General features: G+C 36.3%; 1 protein-coding gene across 1 annotated transcript; it reads left to right on the forward strand.

Moving 5' to 3' along the window:
* Nucleotides 1–3,591: 3,591 nt before the first annotated feature.
* cmtm8b (CKLF-like MARVEL transmembrane domain containing 8b) lies at nucleotides 3,592–15,878 on the forward strand. Its single transcript, XM_079837257.1, has 4 exons — nucleotides 3,592–3,785; nucleotides 14,368–14,541; nucleotides 14,646–14,765; nucleotides 14,984–15,878. Exons 1-4 carry the CDS (start codon nucleotides 3,636–3,638, stop codon nucleotides 15,068–15,070), a joined length of 531 nt encoding a protein of 176 aa, XP_079693383.1. The 5' UTR covers nucleotides 3,592–3,635; the 3' UTR covers nucleotides 15,071–15,878.
* The last annotated feature ends 795 nt before the right edge of the window (nucleotides 15,879–16,673 follow it).

Genomic DNA, 16,673 nt, shown 5'->3' on the forward strand with positions numbered 1-16,673 from the left:
TAACATATGTAACAAGGACACTGTAAAATAAAGTGTTACCCAAAAAAGGTTACACTTTATTTTAAAGTGTCCGTGTTACATTGTAATAATACATTTAAGTACTGAGTAATAATAATTAACTGTGCACTTATAAGATTAGGATGTGGTGTAATTATGGACAAAGTTAGTACTGTAATAAAGTGTTACAACCCGGTAATGTTTGTTATATAATCTGTCTGACCTGATTATTTCATTCATTGTTTCATTTAATTTCTGTTAAACTATTGAAAAAACTCATGCATCTTAAACATGGCTGCCACTGAAGCATTACCCCAGCCTGAGTCTCACAGCACGTCTCCTCCTGAGATGACTTAATTACATTCTGTGGAACTGTGCATTTATCGAAAGCATAACCTTTACAACGGACTACATGGCAACCGCTGTGAACAACAATTAATAATTAGAGGTTACTGAGACGAACAGGCCACACGCAGGGTGCTGAGCAATGGACATCTTATTTTGCTGTTATTTTCCACCAGGAATGGCTGAAGAATTTAAATAGATTTGGATTAAAATGCTATTTATAATAAATAAAACTGGATTTAAATAGCATTCAATTAGGTGGATTACGGATTGATCAGCTAATTTTATTTCTAATCAAATATTGGATTTCTAAATTAAAAATAATAATTATAATTTAATAAATTCTATCTGATTCTCTTGTTTCCTTTTCAGGATTGTAATGTTTCAAAAGCTGTATTCTGAGTCTCAAATAAAATATTTGAATGCTATAGCTAGATCTCGTTCACTGATATAACAGAGTGTATTGGTCGGGTACAGCAACACAGCTGGGCAAGATGCTTTCATGGCATTTTCAGGTTTGTTTAGTCATAAATAAAAAATCAGATCAACAAAGTGAAAGCAAACCTTTGATGTAGAGAGCTGGCAGAAAGGATGAGGTCTACCAGCCATCAAATAATAGGTTTATGGTGACCGTGTTATATACATTATAACAGAAAATAGACATTTGACTGGTTGCTCCCAATATGATTTGAATTTGATGTACCATAACCATGTCATGTAATGACTGTCTCAATGTTGCTCTTTAACTTAAATAATATTTTAATATCCTAGTAATGAGACAAAAAAGTGTGTGAAATCAAGATATCACAAATAAAACAATTAGTTGTCCAAATTGTTGAAAATTTGGTATGTTCTGCAAAATACTGGACAGTAAAAAATACTGGCCATGGAGACTTTAATTCAGCTAATTCAGTTAGAGATGAAGCTCTCAATTATTTGGATTTGCTGCCCTCTTGTGACATAGGCCTACTGGAATTAAAGGAAATGAAAAAAAAAAAATAGCAATACAGGCAAAATGTGTGTTGGTTTTTATTAATAAAAATGTTTTGCTGTCTCAGTTACCTTCACATTTAAAATCACAGATGACCATGCATACGATGATCATGATGTCAGGTTAAAAGGCTCCTGATGCCACATGAAGTCTTCTTGTCAGGAGGTGTTGTGTTTTATTTCACCAATAGCAAAATTATTCATCTTATACAGAATTTTTGGGTGAACTAACCCTTTAACAACAAGTCTTCCAGAGTCGCGGCCAAATCCGATTCGAAGGACCGTTGTTCGCCAGCTTCTGTGTTTACAAGTAGCACCCCGCAACTCTGCCGTCATTATGCTATACCAGTGTGATTGGCCTGACCAGAGTTTGCTTTTTCCAGCTTCAAGTCAACGGAGAGTTGCTAGACTACCCTGGCTGCAAATTAGATTTGCTGCCCTAGATTTCTAGGCTACCACTTGCAAGCATCAATGCTAAGAGCACATGGCACTAATGAAATCATGATTAAAAGACTTTTAAAGAACCCACTGTGTGATGATAAATTCTGTTTCGCTTTTGATATTGTGGTAACAATAACTCCTTAGATTAAAATATTTTCACACATACCTTTCAGTGTTTCAGATCTTATCAGTGAGGGAACGTGACAATTTCCTGTATCTGAGTTGTGGGAGATAGTTTCACCAATTTAAAGGCAAAGTATGGTAACAAAATTGACGCAAGATTTAGACACACCCTTTAATTTTTATTTAATTTAATTTTGTAAAATTAGGAAAATTATATGGCTTTTAATAAAATAAATTAAATATTACCCAAAGAAAAGTAAAATAAAATAATTTGATTACACAATGATAAAGGATGGGAAAAAATGCCTATATAAGACACTTTTTACAGAAAATATAATAATGTCATGGCCTGTAACATCTTTTGATCCGTGACAATGAACAAATTATTAAAATAATTAAAAATATAACATCGCTTTGGACATCATATGTACCTGCAATTATAGAATCACCCATATATATAGCTGCATAACTTTCTAATAGCGAAAGCTATATTTAGCATACGCGCCTTGGTTCTAGCTATGGCATAGCCCAGGGATTTTCCAACTGGGGACCGGGGACCTCCAGGGGCCGCAAGAGAGTGACAGGGGGTCCTTGGAAATGTCTAGAAGAAACTGTAATATAATAATAATAATAATAATAATTTAAATAAATGAGTAAACAATTAGATCTAAATAAATAAAGTGTGATTAAAATAAAAAATGGTAGTTATTAATCTAGTAAATAAATTAAATTAGATTAAAATACATAAAATAGAAAAAATATTAAAATAGATGAATAAAAAATTTGATTAAAATTAACTAAATAAACAAAAAATATATTACAATACATTACTACATTGAGTAGATCAAAATATTTAATAATGAAACTGAAACTAATTTTAGATTTATGATATTAATTATTTGTGTATAAATTCAGTGTTTATAAAAGACAGATCCTTATAAAATATAGAATGGGGGTCTCTCACAGGATCATGAGGGTATGTGGCATCTAAAAGTTTGAAAACCCCTGGCATATAGCCTACAAAGTACAAACCGTTCCAAAAAAAAAAAAAAAAAGGCAATTGTATGCATTTCCTTTGTGCCACTACATTGTGTTGTTAATTCAGCTCATATAAATATGAAATAATATGCTAATGCCCGATTCGCGAATAAATCCCGTTTTAAGGTTAAAAATGAATTGTTCAAACTGGTTAAAAGAATCGTTTGCGTTTGGAATAGCCTAGTTTGTCATTAAGTGAATAGCATATCCCATTAGAACACAAAGAGCAAAGAGATCGGGGATGACCTCAATTTATTTCCAATAAATAGCCTAAATAAATTAATAAACACACACACACACAAAAAAACATGAAACCAAGCCTTCTAGTTTGCCGATGAAAAGGACTGTCTGCATTTGCAGCTTGTGAACGACTGCAGGTAACTCTGCAAGCTCTCTAACTCTGTTCTCGGTTCATATCAAGAGACTGTCTTATTTTACATGAGTTATAGTCTTATCCAAGAGACGTGGGGTTAGTGAAGTGCTGTTGAACCGCTTCTGTCCGTTTAATGAACGAATCGTTCAGATGGATTTTTAAACCGGTTCAACACATTAAAAGATTCGACTCCAAAGAACAATTCTTTCACGAATGAACTAAACCTTCACCATAGTAGGCTATGCTTCCTTTCCTTTAGGAGTAGGGATCATTTCGTTGCTCATTCAGGGAAGGTTTTTTTTTTTTTTTTTTTTGTAATTCCGTAAGAATGGAGGTTGACTCCGAGTCCCGCATTGACAGCAGCAGCACTGACAGAACCAGTAAAAGCTCAAATATAGAGAGTTTGTCACACTCCAAGTTGGCTTATGATGGGAATTTTATTCGTTCTGGCTGTTGTATGTTTATGGCTGGAGAAATCGTAAGTATACCGTGCATGTGCTATCTCAACAGTTCAATATTAAATCTAAAATTTAGGCCTATCTTATATGCTAGCTAATAACCTATTTTAAGTCACGTGACGAAACAAACATATTACAGTAATATAAGCTAATATCTAGATAACTATTTTGAAAAATACTTTCTGTCACACATTTTGTTTCCACTTTCCATTTCCCAGAGGAGGATCATTGATTGCATTGTTTTCATATAGTAAAATTGAAACTGGTCCTGATTTGAAATCTTTAATTTCAAACTGGGGTCAAACTGGGGGTTAGAGAATACAAAGACAAAGCAAAAATGGATAAAGTCTACCATTAATTTCTAAATGTTTCTCTTCTTGCCGTATACATACTTTCCAGAATTGTATATGTTTGCTTTATATCTTTCTAGTGAGATTTTCTTACTATAGTCCCCTTTATCTTGCTCACTGTGTTTGTAAGGCGCAGTATTCTAAATGCGGTATGTAAGCTGCTTATGTACATTTATTATGAAAGTTCCTTATACAAATATTGAAAATGTTCTTCTTCAAGTTTATACATCCAACATTGTATTGTCTTATGTAATATCATTACATAATATTGAGTAGCACAGTTAAATTATAATTTAGTACACTCTAGCGATTGGGTTGTTTTAACCCATCAATTGGGTTGTTTTAAGCAAACATTTAACCCAACCGCTGGGTTAAAACAACCCAATTGTTGGGTTAGTCCATTTTCAACCCAACTTGGGTTATTTTTAACCCAGCATTTTTTAGAGTGTAGTTTACATGTACTTTAGTATGTTAGTCACATCAAAAATCAAAAACACATCAAAATAAGTGTACTTCTTTACAAGATTACTAAAACATAATGATTTCAAATGTACTATAAGGAAAAATGTTTAGTTTGACATTAGAAAAAGTGCACTTTGTTAAGTATACTTAAGTGTATTAAGAAATTGTAATGAAAGTGTACTTTTTTATGTACACTTCAGTTGCCTTTTATGTAATTAAAATTATATTTTCTGTGAGTACAGTTTTTAAATGTACTTCAAATATTATGAAGAAAACCACAAGTGGACATTCAATACAATTAAGCACACTTCACAAGGGATTGCTTGCAACCATTCAGTATGTGAAAAGGAACATCAAAACTTAAGACTTGGTCATAAAGATACTTACTCACTACGGAAAGAGAGGAAGAGGACCAATCAAAACAGTTGGGAAACATACTCTTCCTTTCGGCTTGTATTGTTCTTCTTCCTTCCACCACTTGCTCTGAGTCAAATTCATGCATTCCCTTTCCTGTCATAATCTACAGCCAGCTCTGTCTTCTAAACCCAAAATATTTTTTCCTGTAATATCAATCACAGTGAGAAATTCTTTGGCTGTATATAACAGGAAGGGAGGGTGGGAAGTCTCTGGAGAATGACGTGGTGTTAAAAAAAGGGGTGGTGGAAAGGCCCAGTTCTGCTGATTAGAGAAAGTAATTGTAATTGGGTTTTTTTTGTGGGGTTTTTTTGTTCTGAAAATGTGTTTTACAAACCAAATCCTAATGTTTTGTCAGGTTCTAAAATATGAGTTGGTTTTAAAATATGCATTTGGCAGAGGCTTTTATCCATGTATTAAAGTTATACATTTTATCAGTTAAAGGTAGGTAGGATTTGGTTAAAAAACTTTTTTTCCAAATTTGTTTAAACTTTCTTTATATATCAATACATAATTAAAATGTAAGTACTCAGAAAAAGAAAGTATAAAAATTGAGTGTCTGTAGACCTCTCACGACTGTTTTAAAGACAGCTCATTATTTCCATTCACTCCACCTTCTCCCTTCTGGGCTCTTTCCAAAGCCACGCCCCCAAAACACATGAGCGCGCTACGCCGACCACGATCAGCTCAGCTGAAAGACGCATTATTTACCTGAGGCGAGCGGAGAAGAAGTGCATGTAGTGTATCGAAAGCCAACAGGGCCAAAAACACGTGAATTTTAACACGTATTTTACGTGTATTTAACACGTTAAATACACGTGAAATACGTGTTAAATACGTGTGACGAATCAGCGCGTATTTCACGTGTATTTCACGCGTATTTAACACGTGAAATACGCGTAAAATACACGTAACATACGCGTTAAAATTCAGTTTGAACGGGTCAGTGTCATTGGCTGCTGAAGACTTGGGTCTAACCATTTCTGTGAGCTTAGAGGGGTGTCCCATTCATAGGACTACCACCATTTAACATGCTATAGATCAGCTTATTTATTTTGTCCTTTTTTTGTTTCTTTGTTGGTATGGAAAATGTAGCCTAGATAAAAATTAAAATTGCTATAATATATATAAAAAATAAAAATCATGCCTTTTTGTGAATAAACACAGTGACATTCTAGCTTTAACATCAAAGCATTAACATTTGTGTGGGGAAATCAGTTAGAGATTGGACACTCATCAGACAAACAGTAGGTACACAGGATGTACACATATTATCCATTTAAATGATTTTTTTTAAAGACTTATAGGGTGCCAAACTTTAAACCTTGTTTAAAAATAAGCAGGTTTACATTTAAACCATCATTTTGAACATGGATTTAATTTATATTTAAAATGGATTAACTTTAATCATGTTGCTCCATAACTTTAAACTCAGATTTAAATCTCAATTATGGATTCATTTAAAAGATTAAAAATGTGAGGAGGTTTAAATAAAATAAGTGCACCTATAATTAAACTATGCAGATGATTGAACAGAGATAGAAACAATGTGTGTCGTCAGGTCTCATGGTGTTACTAATAAAAATGAAAAATAAAACAAATTGAGCCAGCTCAGGAGTAGCCTATATTTAGCATTTAACGGCAGCGTGGATGATGAGGTGAGCACCAGAAATGACCGTTCCACTCGATCAAACGGAATGGTCAGCGATCAAGCGACCAAGGCTGCGCTGTCAAGAGCGGAGATAGTCACTCCGCCAACCATGACAGTGGTTTATCATCATAAATTACGCTGCCATAATATAGGCTACTCCGTTAATTGATACTATAAATATGTTTCCAGTCTTATGAAATTCGCATGCGCTGCCGCAATGTTTTCATTACAAGTTTATTTAGGCTACTTTATCGGCCAGAGCTGTACTTATGTCAGAGAAAGAGTTGCTGGTGGTCAATAAAGAAGGAAATTGAATATTAGTATAGTTGCTGTCAATGGAGAATCCATCATGGCGGCGAAAATTAATCGTAAAAGGAGGTTTTAATCGCAGGTTAAATTCTAATCCCCGATTTGTTAATATGGGTTTAAAATGGATTAAGTGGTGCAACACAACTCGATTTAAAATAAAGCCTAGATCAACAAATCCTAGATTAGCTCTAAACTGAGTTTAAAATAATGAAAGACTTTATATAAATAGGCTATTTAAGACTTACAGGACAGGTATAACTTGATTTGGCTTTCCTGAAAGGAGAAATATTGAACTGCTACCACAATTAAATATCCTCCTATTTATTTTAATTTTTTCCATTTTCTTTTCTTACCCCCCCCCCCCCCAAATAAAAATAAAAATTAAGATTAAACAAAACGAAAAACAAGAATTCAGCTTTTATTTTTCGTTTTTCGTTCAGAATTTTAAATTTTTTTTATTTTAAAGGAACTGTATGTAAGAAATGTATTTCAATTAATCATAAAATGGCCCTGATTTGTCACTAGACATTAAGAAATCATGTTAATTTCAAATACTTATATCACTGACAACAGTTGTCAGGCCAAGATATTGTCATTTTAAAAGTGAAGTTGCAGCCCTCAACTGATGTTGATGTTGACATGTTGTGTCATGCCTGAAGCGCCACCCTCCACCTATCTACCAATCACGAAGTCAGTAGTGTTTCGGCATTCGGGTTGCCAGCTCTGCTCTAGTTACCACAGCTGCAGCTACAAACTTTTTGGATAAACAATGTCTAACTTTACGAAACCTAAACGGCCTCGTTATGAATCAGAAAAACGTTGTGACAGTGTCCGAGATAAAACAAGGATTTGTATAAGAGATGCCTTTGAAAGATGGAGACGGCTGAAAACGGAGAATAATTTGAAGACTGATGCCAACGTTGCTAATTTTCTCCTGGACAGGTAAGGTTCATCTATGTTTGGCTAACTTGTACTTAATGTAAATGGACATTTCAAATATTCATGACAGTCGAACAAAGATATGCATGTTCGTGCAAAGTAACGTTAGGTTAGCGCAGATGGAGGAGGAGGTGGGTCATTGAATTGAAAAGGTAACGTTAAGGAATTGTTTGGTAAATAAAAACGGCGAGTCGTCATTGCTAACATTAGTAATGCATTATCAGAGCCCTTTTCTCTGTCATTATGCTGGGACGCTGAGGAAAACAACATTAGCACGCCTATATATGGCAATGTGAAAACGTATTTGAGACTGTAGCCTAACGTTACCTCAGTAAAAATTATTCCTCATTCGTTCTTCGCATATATAGTGGACAAAACATGCTGCAAGTGGACCTGTATGACCATTGCTAATGTTATTTAGCTTTGCTGTAATTTTACTATAGTATTTTTTCATGTGGGAATGTACTGTCACATACGAGCGTTCATATTTACGATTATATTTGGCTAATCGCCATTAGTAAATTTTTGCGATTCATAATTACTTCACAAAACATCGCTCTTGAAGCATAAACATAATTAACAGAAAGAAAAAAAACTTACTGTGTACGACACGTCACTTGCCATTGAAAGCTTCTTGTAGCAGCCTACGTTCCTGCTGGATCCTGCAGCCTAGCTGGCAACCTCGAGTCAGGGGGAGGGGGAGAGGGGATACACCGCTCTACAGTCATTTGAAAGTGATTGCAGTACCAGTTTTGGCCACAGTCCTACATACAGCTCCTTTAAAATTGTATTTTTTTTATTAGTTCAATTACAAAGTACAAAACAGAAATAAGACATTGTGGTACAATTCACAGTATGCAATAACAATTAAAATATAGATTATCATGAAACATGCAGTGATTTATTCATTAAACGTAAAATAATCTAAACTTTTAAAAGTAGGTTCGTCAAGTATTCGTTGTATTTTGGTTAATGTTATGGTGTGCGCCAGAAGATGTTCAAGGGCTGGATTTCCCGAAACCTTCTTAACACTACGTCGTTCTTAAGTTAAACCTTAAGGTGTACCTTAACATTAATACGTGTTTCCCGAAACGATCTTAGTTAAGAATACCTTCTGTAAGTCATACTTTCGTAAGGTTGGACTGGACCACTCTTAGATATACCTTATCACTATTGACAGTTCATTCCACTAGTGGCCACCACTGTGCAAAAAGCTTCTTTACATGTCAGTCTATACGAATATAATTCTGAAGTTGTAATATACACACCCAGTGTTCAATTAGGCTAATTGAATTGTTTTTTGTTTTAGTTTTTTTGTATGCAAGGATTACAATTGTCATTACACTAATGGTTGTTAGCTTTTTAATTATATTATCCAAAGGTACATCAGCTGGCAAACCATTATGGAGTGTATTTAAAGGGAATGATTGTGGAGGGGAGTTTGGTCAAACTATGGCAGCGAGACAGTGAATAGTTGTGCTAAATCAAAGACGCCGCCGTCCGCGGAACCATTTCTATGTGCACTATTTCATCCGTGAAAACTTTAGTCCCCTGCCTACCATGTCCAAAGCTGCAATTCAAAATTAATTTCGCCTGCCACGACAGCAAATTCAGCAGCTTTTAGATCTTGTTGGTCCGACTTTGTCTTGTTTAGACCAACTTGACGGAGCGCCCCGAAATTCAGCTGCCGCCACTCTTCTCTTTCTTTCTTTCTTTCTTTCTTTCTTTCTTTCTTTCTTTCTTTCTTTCTTTCTTTCTTTCTTTCTTTCTTTCTTTCTTTCTTTCTTTCTTTCTTTCCTTCTTCTCCGCTATAGTAGGCTAGCTGTTGATTATGTTTCACATTTCTGTTACTGGATGACCTACTCAATAAAGGCGCAACACGTAATTCACGTGTCGCGCCTTTATTGAGTAGGTCATCCAGTAACAGAAATTAGTGATTTACACCAATAATACTGCCCGTTAATGGGTTGATGCATGATACGTTTAGGCATAAGAGGTTGCAGGTTCGCACAATCATTTCAAAATTGTATAAATGATCCACGGTGTTGAATTAAGTTTGCAATTTGGATTATATTTATAAGATCTCACGAGTCCTGATAAATGCAATTTCAACTATTTCTGAAGTGCTTCTATTATAATGAACACCGCTGTCTCACATAACGCAGTTAAACAGCCCCTGTGTAATCGATTTTTGAGCCATTGATAAACAAATTCAGCACCGCCGCCACGGACAGCACCTGCAAACGTCGCACTTCAGAAGGTATACCTTAAAGGTCCCATGGCATGGCATTTTTCTATTATTTTATAGTGTTTCCTGAGGTGTACTTATATTGTTAGTATGATTTTTACATCATAAAATGTCATAATTTAGAAATAAAAGGCATTTTTTCTATACTGCTGTTTGCCCTGTGGCTGAATGCCCTGCTTCAAGAGGCGTGTCTGCTGTGAGACTTCAGTGAAAACGCCCACTGTTGTGATTGGCTGACATCTTTGCATTTGAAATGAGCGGAGGGGGCGTGGTTTAAAAAGGTCTACGAGGCACGAGCAGGCACGAGCTGCTGCCAGAGAGACGGACCTGAGTTCACTTCTCATCAGTTCTCTCAGCATGTCTCAGTTCAGGGTGAACTGTTGTAGTTACTAGAATATACTTCAGGTTATTAGTTTATTTCTAGTCGGAGGGGCTGTCACTCATGTCAGAAAGTTAGTAACTTTAGTAAATTATGGATCAGCGCTGACTCGAGACGCGAACCGTTTAGAACGATTCAGTCCGATTTGGTGAACTGGTTCGGTTCACTAAAAAGAACCGATTCAAAAGAATGATTCGTTCGCGAACCGGACATCACGGAGACGGAGCGATTGCTAACAAAGTTATTTATAGTAACTACTGAGTTATGAGAGCGCTGTCAGTCAGCGCGAGTTTATTGTGTTTGTATCTGAGAGTTATGAATAAACACGAGTCCCAGTCACGCCGAGTCCGTCTTCATCATTATTCTACCAACTTTGTAACACATGCAATGTACCATTACAGCGAGATGAACGAGTTAGTAAGTGTTGATTATAGCATTATTTCTAGATATGTTCCAATCATATGAAAAGCGCCAGTGACGCGCATTGAGTACACAGCGCAAACAAAGACACAACAGCAGTAATAGAATGTAATCCAGTTTATTGTGGGGAAAGCTGGCTGGCTAGCCTAGCCGGATACCCTCACGCTTACCCCCCTTCTGCTTAATCTCACGCCGCGTTTGGTGCCTCCGCTGTGGGCAGATGCAGTACTGGGGGTCGGGGATGTTGAAGGCCGAGCTTCGGCGTGCGTGAGGTTTATCTCTATAGATGTGGCTCTGCCTATGTTGAGCAGAAACTCCAGACTGTATGCACATTTAAGAACAGATAGACTCGACGAGGACGTACAAAAACACTGACTCACAAGATAGAAAACACGAAAACACCGTTCTGTCTGGAGAGAGAGAAGCCGCAGTGTGTGCACGAATAATAAATAATTAGCTACACATCAGAAATCACTGATCACAGATCAGAAGGAACTGAAAAAAGACTTCTGTTTTCATTTGTACATTCAAACACTGAGAAACTGCCAGCATTCACTCATTCACAACCCATGATCTCTCGAGCGTTTGCATGGGCGTGCCAGATTCTCTGGGCGGAGGAAAGGGAGGTAACCGTTCCTGCTTGGACATCAAACCAGGAGACTTCAGGATTGGCTCGTCTGGGCTGTCATTTTCTCAAAGGCAGAGAAAGACAGCCACAACTCGGTTTTACACCAATCAACATTTCTATCCACTTGGGGACATTATTCAGGCTAGGGGAACTCATATTAATGTTGAAATACCTCATAAAATGAAAATTTCATGCCATGGGACCTTTAAGCAACCTCCTAAGGTATAGTTCGGGGAAAACGCCTAGAAATGGGATACCTTTAGTTAAGTTATACCTTTAGAGTCTTCGCGCGCTAAGAGACAACGTTATCGGGAAATGCAGCCGAAGAGACCGAGACGCACGCAGCGCATCCTGGTGTTTTCTTTATTTTTCAAAGGCATGACATATTGTAGTCATTTTGAATGTGCACAAATAAAAGTATACATTTTACGATGATTATTATGATGTCCTACTCATCAGTATGATGATAAATTTATTTTATCGGGGGTTAGAATTTAACCTGCGATTAAAACCTTTTACGATTAATTTTCGCCGCCATGATGGATTCTCCATTGACAGCAACAATACTAATATTCAATTTCCTTCTTTATTGACCACCCAGCAACTCTTTCTCTGACATAAGTATACAGCTCTGGGGTGCGTTTCCCAAAAGCATCATTAGCCAACTATGGTCGCAAGTTCCGGCGTTATCAACATAGTTCAACCATCAGTGTTACCCGAAACCGTCGTTCGAACATTTTTAATAGTAACACCATGAGACCTGACGACACACACATTGTTTCTATCTGCATAGTTTAATTATAGGTGCACTTATTTTATTTAAACCTCCTCACATTTTTAATCTTTTAAATGAATCCATAATTGAGATTTAAATCTGAGTTTAAAGTTATGGAGCAACATGATTAAAGTTAATCCATTTTAAATATAAATTAAATCCATGTTCAAAATGATGGTTTAAATGTAAACCTGCTTATTTTTAAACAAGGTTTAAAGTTTGGCACCCTATAAGTCTTTAAAAAAATCATTTAAATGGATAATATGTGTACATCCTGTGTACCTACTGTTTGTCTGATGAGTGTCCAATCTCTAACTGATTTCCCCACACAAATGTTAATGCTTTGATGTTAAAGCTAGAATGTCACTGTGTTTATTCACAAAAAGGCATGATTTTTATTTTTATATATATTATAGCAATTTTAATTTTTATCTAGGCTACATTTTCCATACCAACAAAGAAACAAAAAAAAGGACAAAATAAATAAGCTGATCTATAGCATGTTAAATGGTTGTAGCCTAGTCTATGAATGGGACACCCCTCTAAGCTCACAGAAATGGTTAGACCCAAGTCTTCAGCAGCCAATGACACTGACCCGTTCAAACTGAATTTTAACGCATATTTTACGTGTATTTTACGTGTATTTCACGTGTTAAATACGCGTGAAATACACGTGAAATACGCGCTGATTCGTCACACGTATTTAACACGTATTTCACGTGTATTTAACACGTGAAATACGTGTTAAATACACGTAAAATACGTGTTAAATACGTGTTAAAATTCACGTGTTTTTGGCCCTGTTGGCTTTCGATAGTAGTGACATCATGTCAGAATCACATGTAATAAAAAATCTAACTTTATCATTATGATTATAAACAAATAAGATGTCTTTTAGTACTCACTATCAAGCTAGAATAACGATACTGGTAAAGTTTAAAATACACACACAACACAGTGTCTACGACACACACAGATACAAGATAAAAACATCAACATAAACATTGGTAGAGTATATAAAAACAAACCAAGGGCCGAAATAAACGTGCAGGTAAAGTTCCCGGTGAACATGGTAAAAGAGTTTAGACAGAGGGTGGTAGCTAAAGCTAACTTAGTTCTAAAAAAAGTTCCTGGATGCGGTGTACTAGCTTTTACTTATGCATTTTGTTATCTAAAGTTACATTTTGCGAAATTCAACACGACAACGATCAACTTGAGCTAGGCATATTGAGTATTTATCATCTCTACTAATGGTTCGCTAAGTGTATAACATTGTAACTTTATGCTAAGTAATGTTATGTTAGCTATATTAGGCAGCTACGTGTGCTAGTGAGACATGCTTCATGAAAACATAAACCAAAAAAATGTATAATCGAAATGAAAGATTACCTGTCCAGCAGAAATACAGCCTCTTGAACTCAAATCAAACGGGTGCGCCAGGGTTGCCAGGTTTTCACAACAAAATCCGCCCAATCGCGTTTGGGGGGTAAAAATATGTGTCTTTTTGGTAGGGCTGCCTGCTAAAATTCGCAAATCCCGGGGCAAAATATCACATTGGGATCGCTTCAACCCGCGGTCATGAAAAACAGCCCTCGGCAACAGTGTTTGAAGTAGCCCGACTTGGCAACACTGGGGCGCGCGCATGTGGGCAGATCCTGGAGCAAAAGCGGTGGTAGCCATGGTAGCGAGAGAGAGTGCCCAAGCCAATCACTTGTTTCGGCCCGAACGAAAATAATGAGCGGTGTTTATTGCAGATTAAAAAGTCTAGAGTCACTCGATTTTTATACTCTCTTTTCAGAGTACTTAAATTTTAATTATGTATTGACATATAAAGAAAGTTTAAACAAATTTGGACAAAAGTGTTTTAGATCATTCTTACCTACCCAACCTTTAATGCATTCCCTCAGATTTGAGAAATTGTATCACATGTGATCTGCTTTAGATCACTTTCATTGTGTTTCTCTTTATCCAAAGAACAGTGCTGTTTCAGTGCGATATAAGTGTCTTTGCTCCATCTTCAATCTCAGGTGTTTGGGCTTCTGGTGTGGACCCTGATTGGTGGGACTGAGTACCTCCATGTTCCTGCCCTGGGGTGGGTAATGTTTGTGTCAGTCTTTTGCTGGGTGCTTACAGTCATTCTCTTTCTCTTATACCTGACCATGGCCCACACCAGGATCCCCCAGATCCCATGGAAAATTCTGGTGAGTAATTTAGAATAAAAATGTGTTTAACTTATATAAATTAATTTTAAAAAGTATTATTGTTTACCAAACTTTCATTAAACTGAAGGCTTCTCAATTCACAGGGAATATGTTTTAATAGCAGCGCCTCTGTATTGTACCTGACAGCAGCTGTGATCAGTGCTGTATCTTTGAATATGGCCATTAGGGGGCGCTACTACTTCATCAGCTGGGTGGCATCAACGGTACGACAAGCAACTCCTCTGATTCGTGTAGCAATACTCTTGTTTCCTTATGAACAATATACATAGCAGCTGTGGAGCAATGTCTTTCCATCCAAATCGGATTATTTTCCTGGACTGAAATAATTTGTTGACATTACTGTAATTATGTGTCATACATTAATTCCTTGGAGTTGTATATCATTTAAATGACAAATTAATTTGTTCTTTTTCCTTTGCAGATATTTGCCTCACTAGCTATGGTGTGTTATGCAGGAAATACAGTAGTCAATTACAAATCCTGGAGATCAAAATCTGAAGATACATAAGCAGATTTATTTTTAATTATCCCTGAGGTACAATTTATGCATTATGATTTATGAATTTATGAAGTTTGAGGATTTCTTTAATTATCCTTCCTTGTTTGCCTTAAACAAAGAAAATGAGGTCTGGCTACTATGACACTTCAAATGACTCTAATGAGTTGGTTCTTTTTAGTGAATCATTGACAACTAACTAAGCAGTGTAGTTGCTGACTGGTTGTTCATATGACAATGTGTAGTTAAAGTTCCAGTGAACCGGAAGTTGCAACTGATTTTATTTCAGTGCTGTGACGTATTTCCAAGTGAAACGGAATATTGAATAGAGGGCAGGGTTTTACTTCAGCGCTCCTCCTCTCCATCTCTCGCTAACTAACGGTTGGAGGGGAGTGGTTAAGGATATTCAAACCCAAGCCGTCAAACAGCCGTCATCGGAAAGGGAACACCATTCCAGACCGGAAGTTACTTTTCAGATTTTTATGAAAGATTACCACGGCAAACAATTTTTTTCGGTGTATTAACTTGCACGGATTAATTGTTCACCCTAAGACCTGTAATGTGTGCTAACAAAGTAAATACGATCGATTTTGATTTCATGAGGACTGCACATGTCTTTTTTTACTGTTTGTTTAGCATTTTTGTTTAATATTGAGGCCGATTATTGGATTGCATTGATGTTGCCTCTCTAAAAAGTCACAAAAAAGTCTGTAAACACACCTTTTGCAAGACCTGCTTTGGCAATGGAACATATTATATAATGGAACACATAATATTAATCGCAATTAATCACATCCAAAATAAAAGTTTGTCTTTACATAATATATGTGTGTGTACTGTGTATAATTAATATGTATATATAAATACACAAACATTCATGTATATATTTAAGAAATATTTGCATGTATATATATATATATATATATATATATATATATATATATATATATATATATATATATATATATATATATATATATATACATATGGATGCAATTAATCACGATTAATCGATTTGACGTAATGTTTGATTTAATTTTTTCAACCCAACCAAATTTTATGCTTCAACCCACAATTCTGTTGTGTACCTTTAGGCATTGTCATATAATTATCATTGTGTATATATCTAATAAGCTTTCTGTATTAAATGTGTTTTCTTTCATAAATATATTTGGTTCCCTTTCGTTCAGTCACTACGACGTACGTTAGTGACTAACGAATGGGGGTTTCGCCTAGAAGCCAATTACCTTCGAGGTGTTTAACAGCGCCCAATGGCGTGCCAATGCCATGGGCATGCGGAATTTGCATGCGTAACTCCGCCCCACCGCGTGGGTATATAAGGAAGTACGCTGGCAACATCGCATTATGTTTCTGCTTTGGAGCCAAGAGAACCTCTTCACTCCTTCAAGCCTACAACTGAGTCTTTGTCAAGCCTTCGAGACGAGCAGCTTTCCAGAGCAGACAGGTTCCACCCTGTCCTGAACGCTCGCGGCTCGATGATTGGTTTTTGGGGGCCCACGCTGACTCACGTCAGTCCCCGCCCTCAATACCTTTCTTTCCCGAGCTGCATGAGGAGATTGCCCGGTCCTGGAAGTCCCCGTTGTCTTCCCGTGAC

Source organism: Gobio gobio (genome assembly GCF_949357685.1).
Source record: "Gobio gobio genome assembly, chromosome: 15".
NCBI classification, from domain to species: domain Eukaryota; kingdom Metazoa; phylum Chordata; class Actinopteri; order Cypriniformes; family Gobionidae; genus Gobio; species Gobio gobio.

What these genes read in the sequence shown, in the direction of transcription:
- cmtm8b (XM_079837257.1), top strand. Translation starts at nt 3,636, where the DNA reads ATGGAGGTTGACTCCGAGTCCCGCATTGACAGCAGCAGCACTGACAGA. An exon ending in TGTTTATGGCTGGAGAAATC is followed by an intron (nt 3,786 to 14,367) that starts GTAAGTATACCG and finishes CTTCAATCTCAG; the next exon opens with GTGTTTGGGCTTCTGGTGTG. An exon ending in AGATCCCATGGAAAATTCTG is followed by an intron (nt 14,542 to 14,645) that starts GTGAGTAATTTA and finishes CTCAATTCACAG; the next exon opens with GGAATATGTTTTAATAGCAG.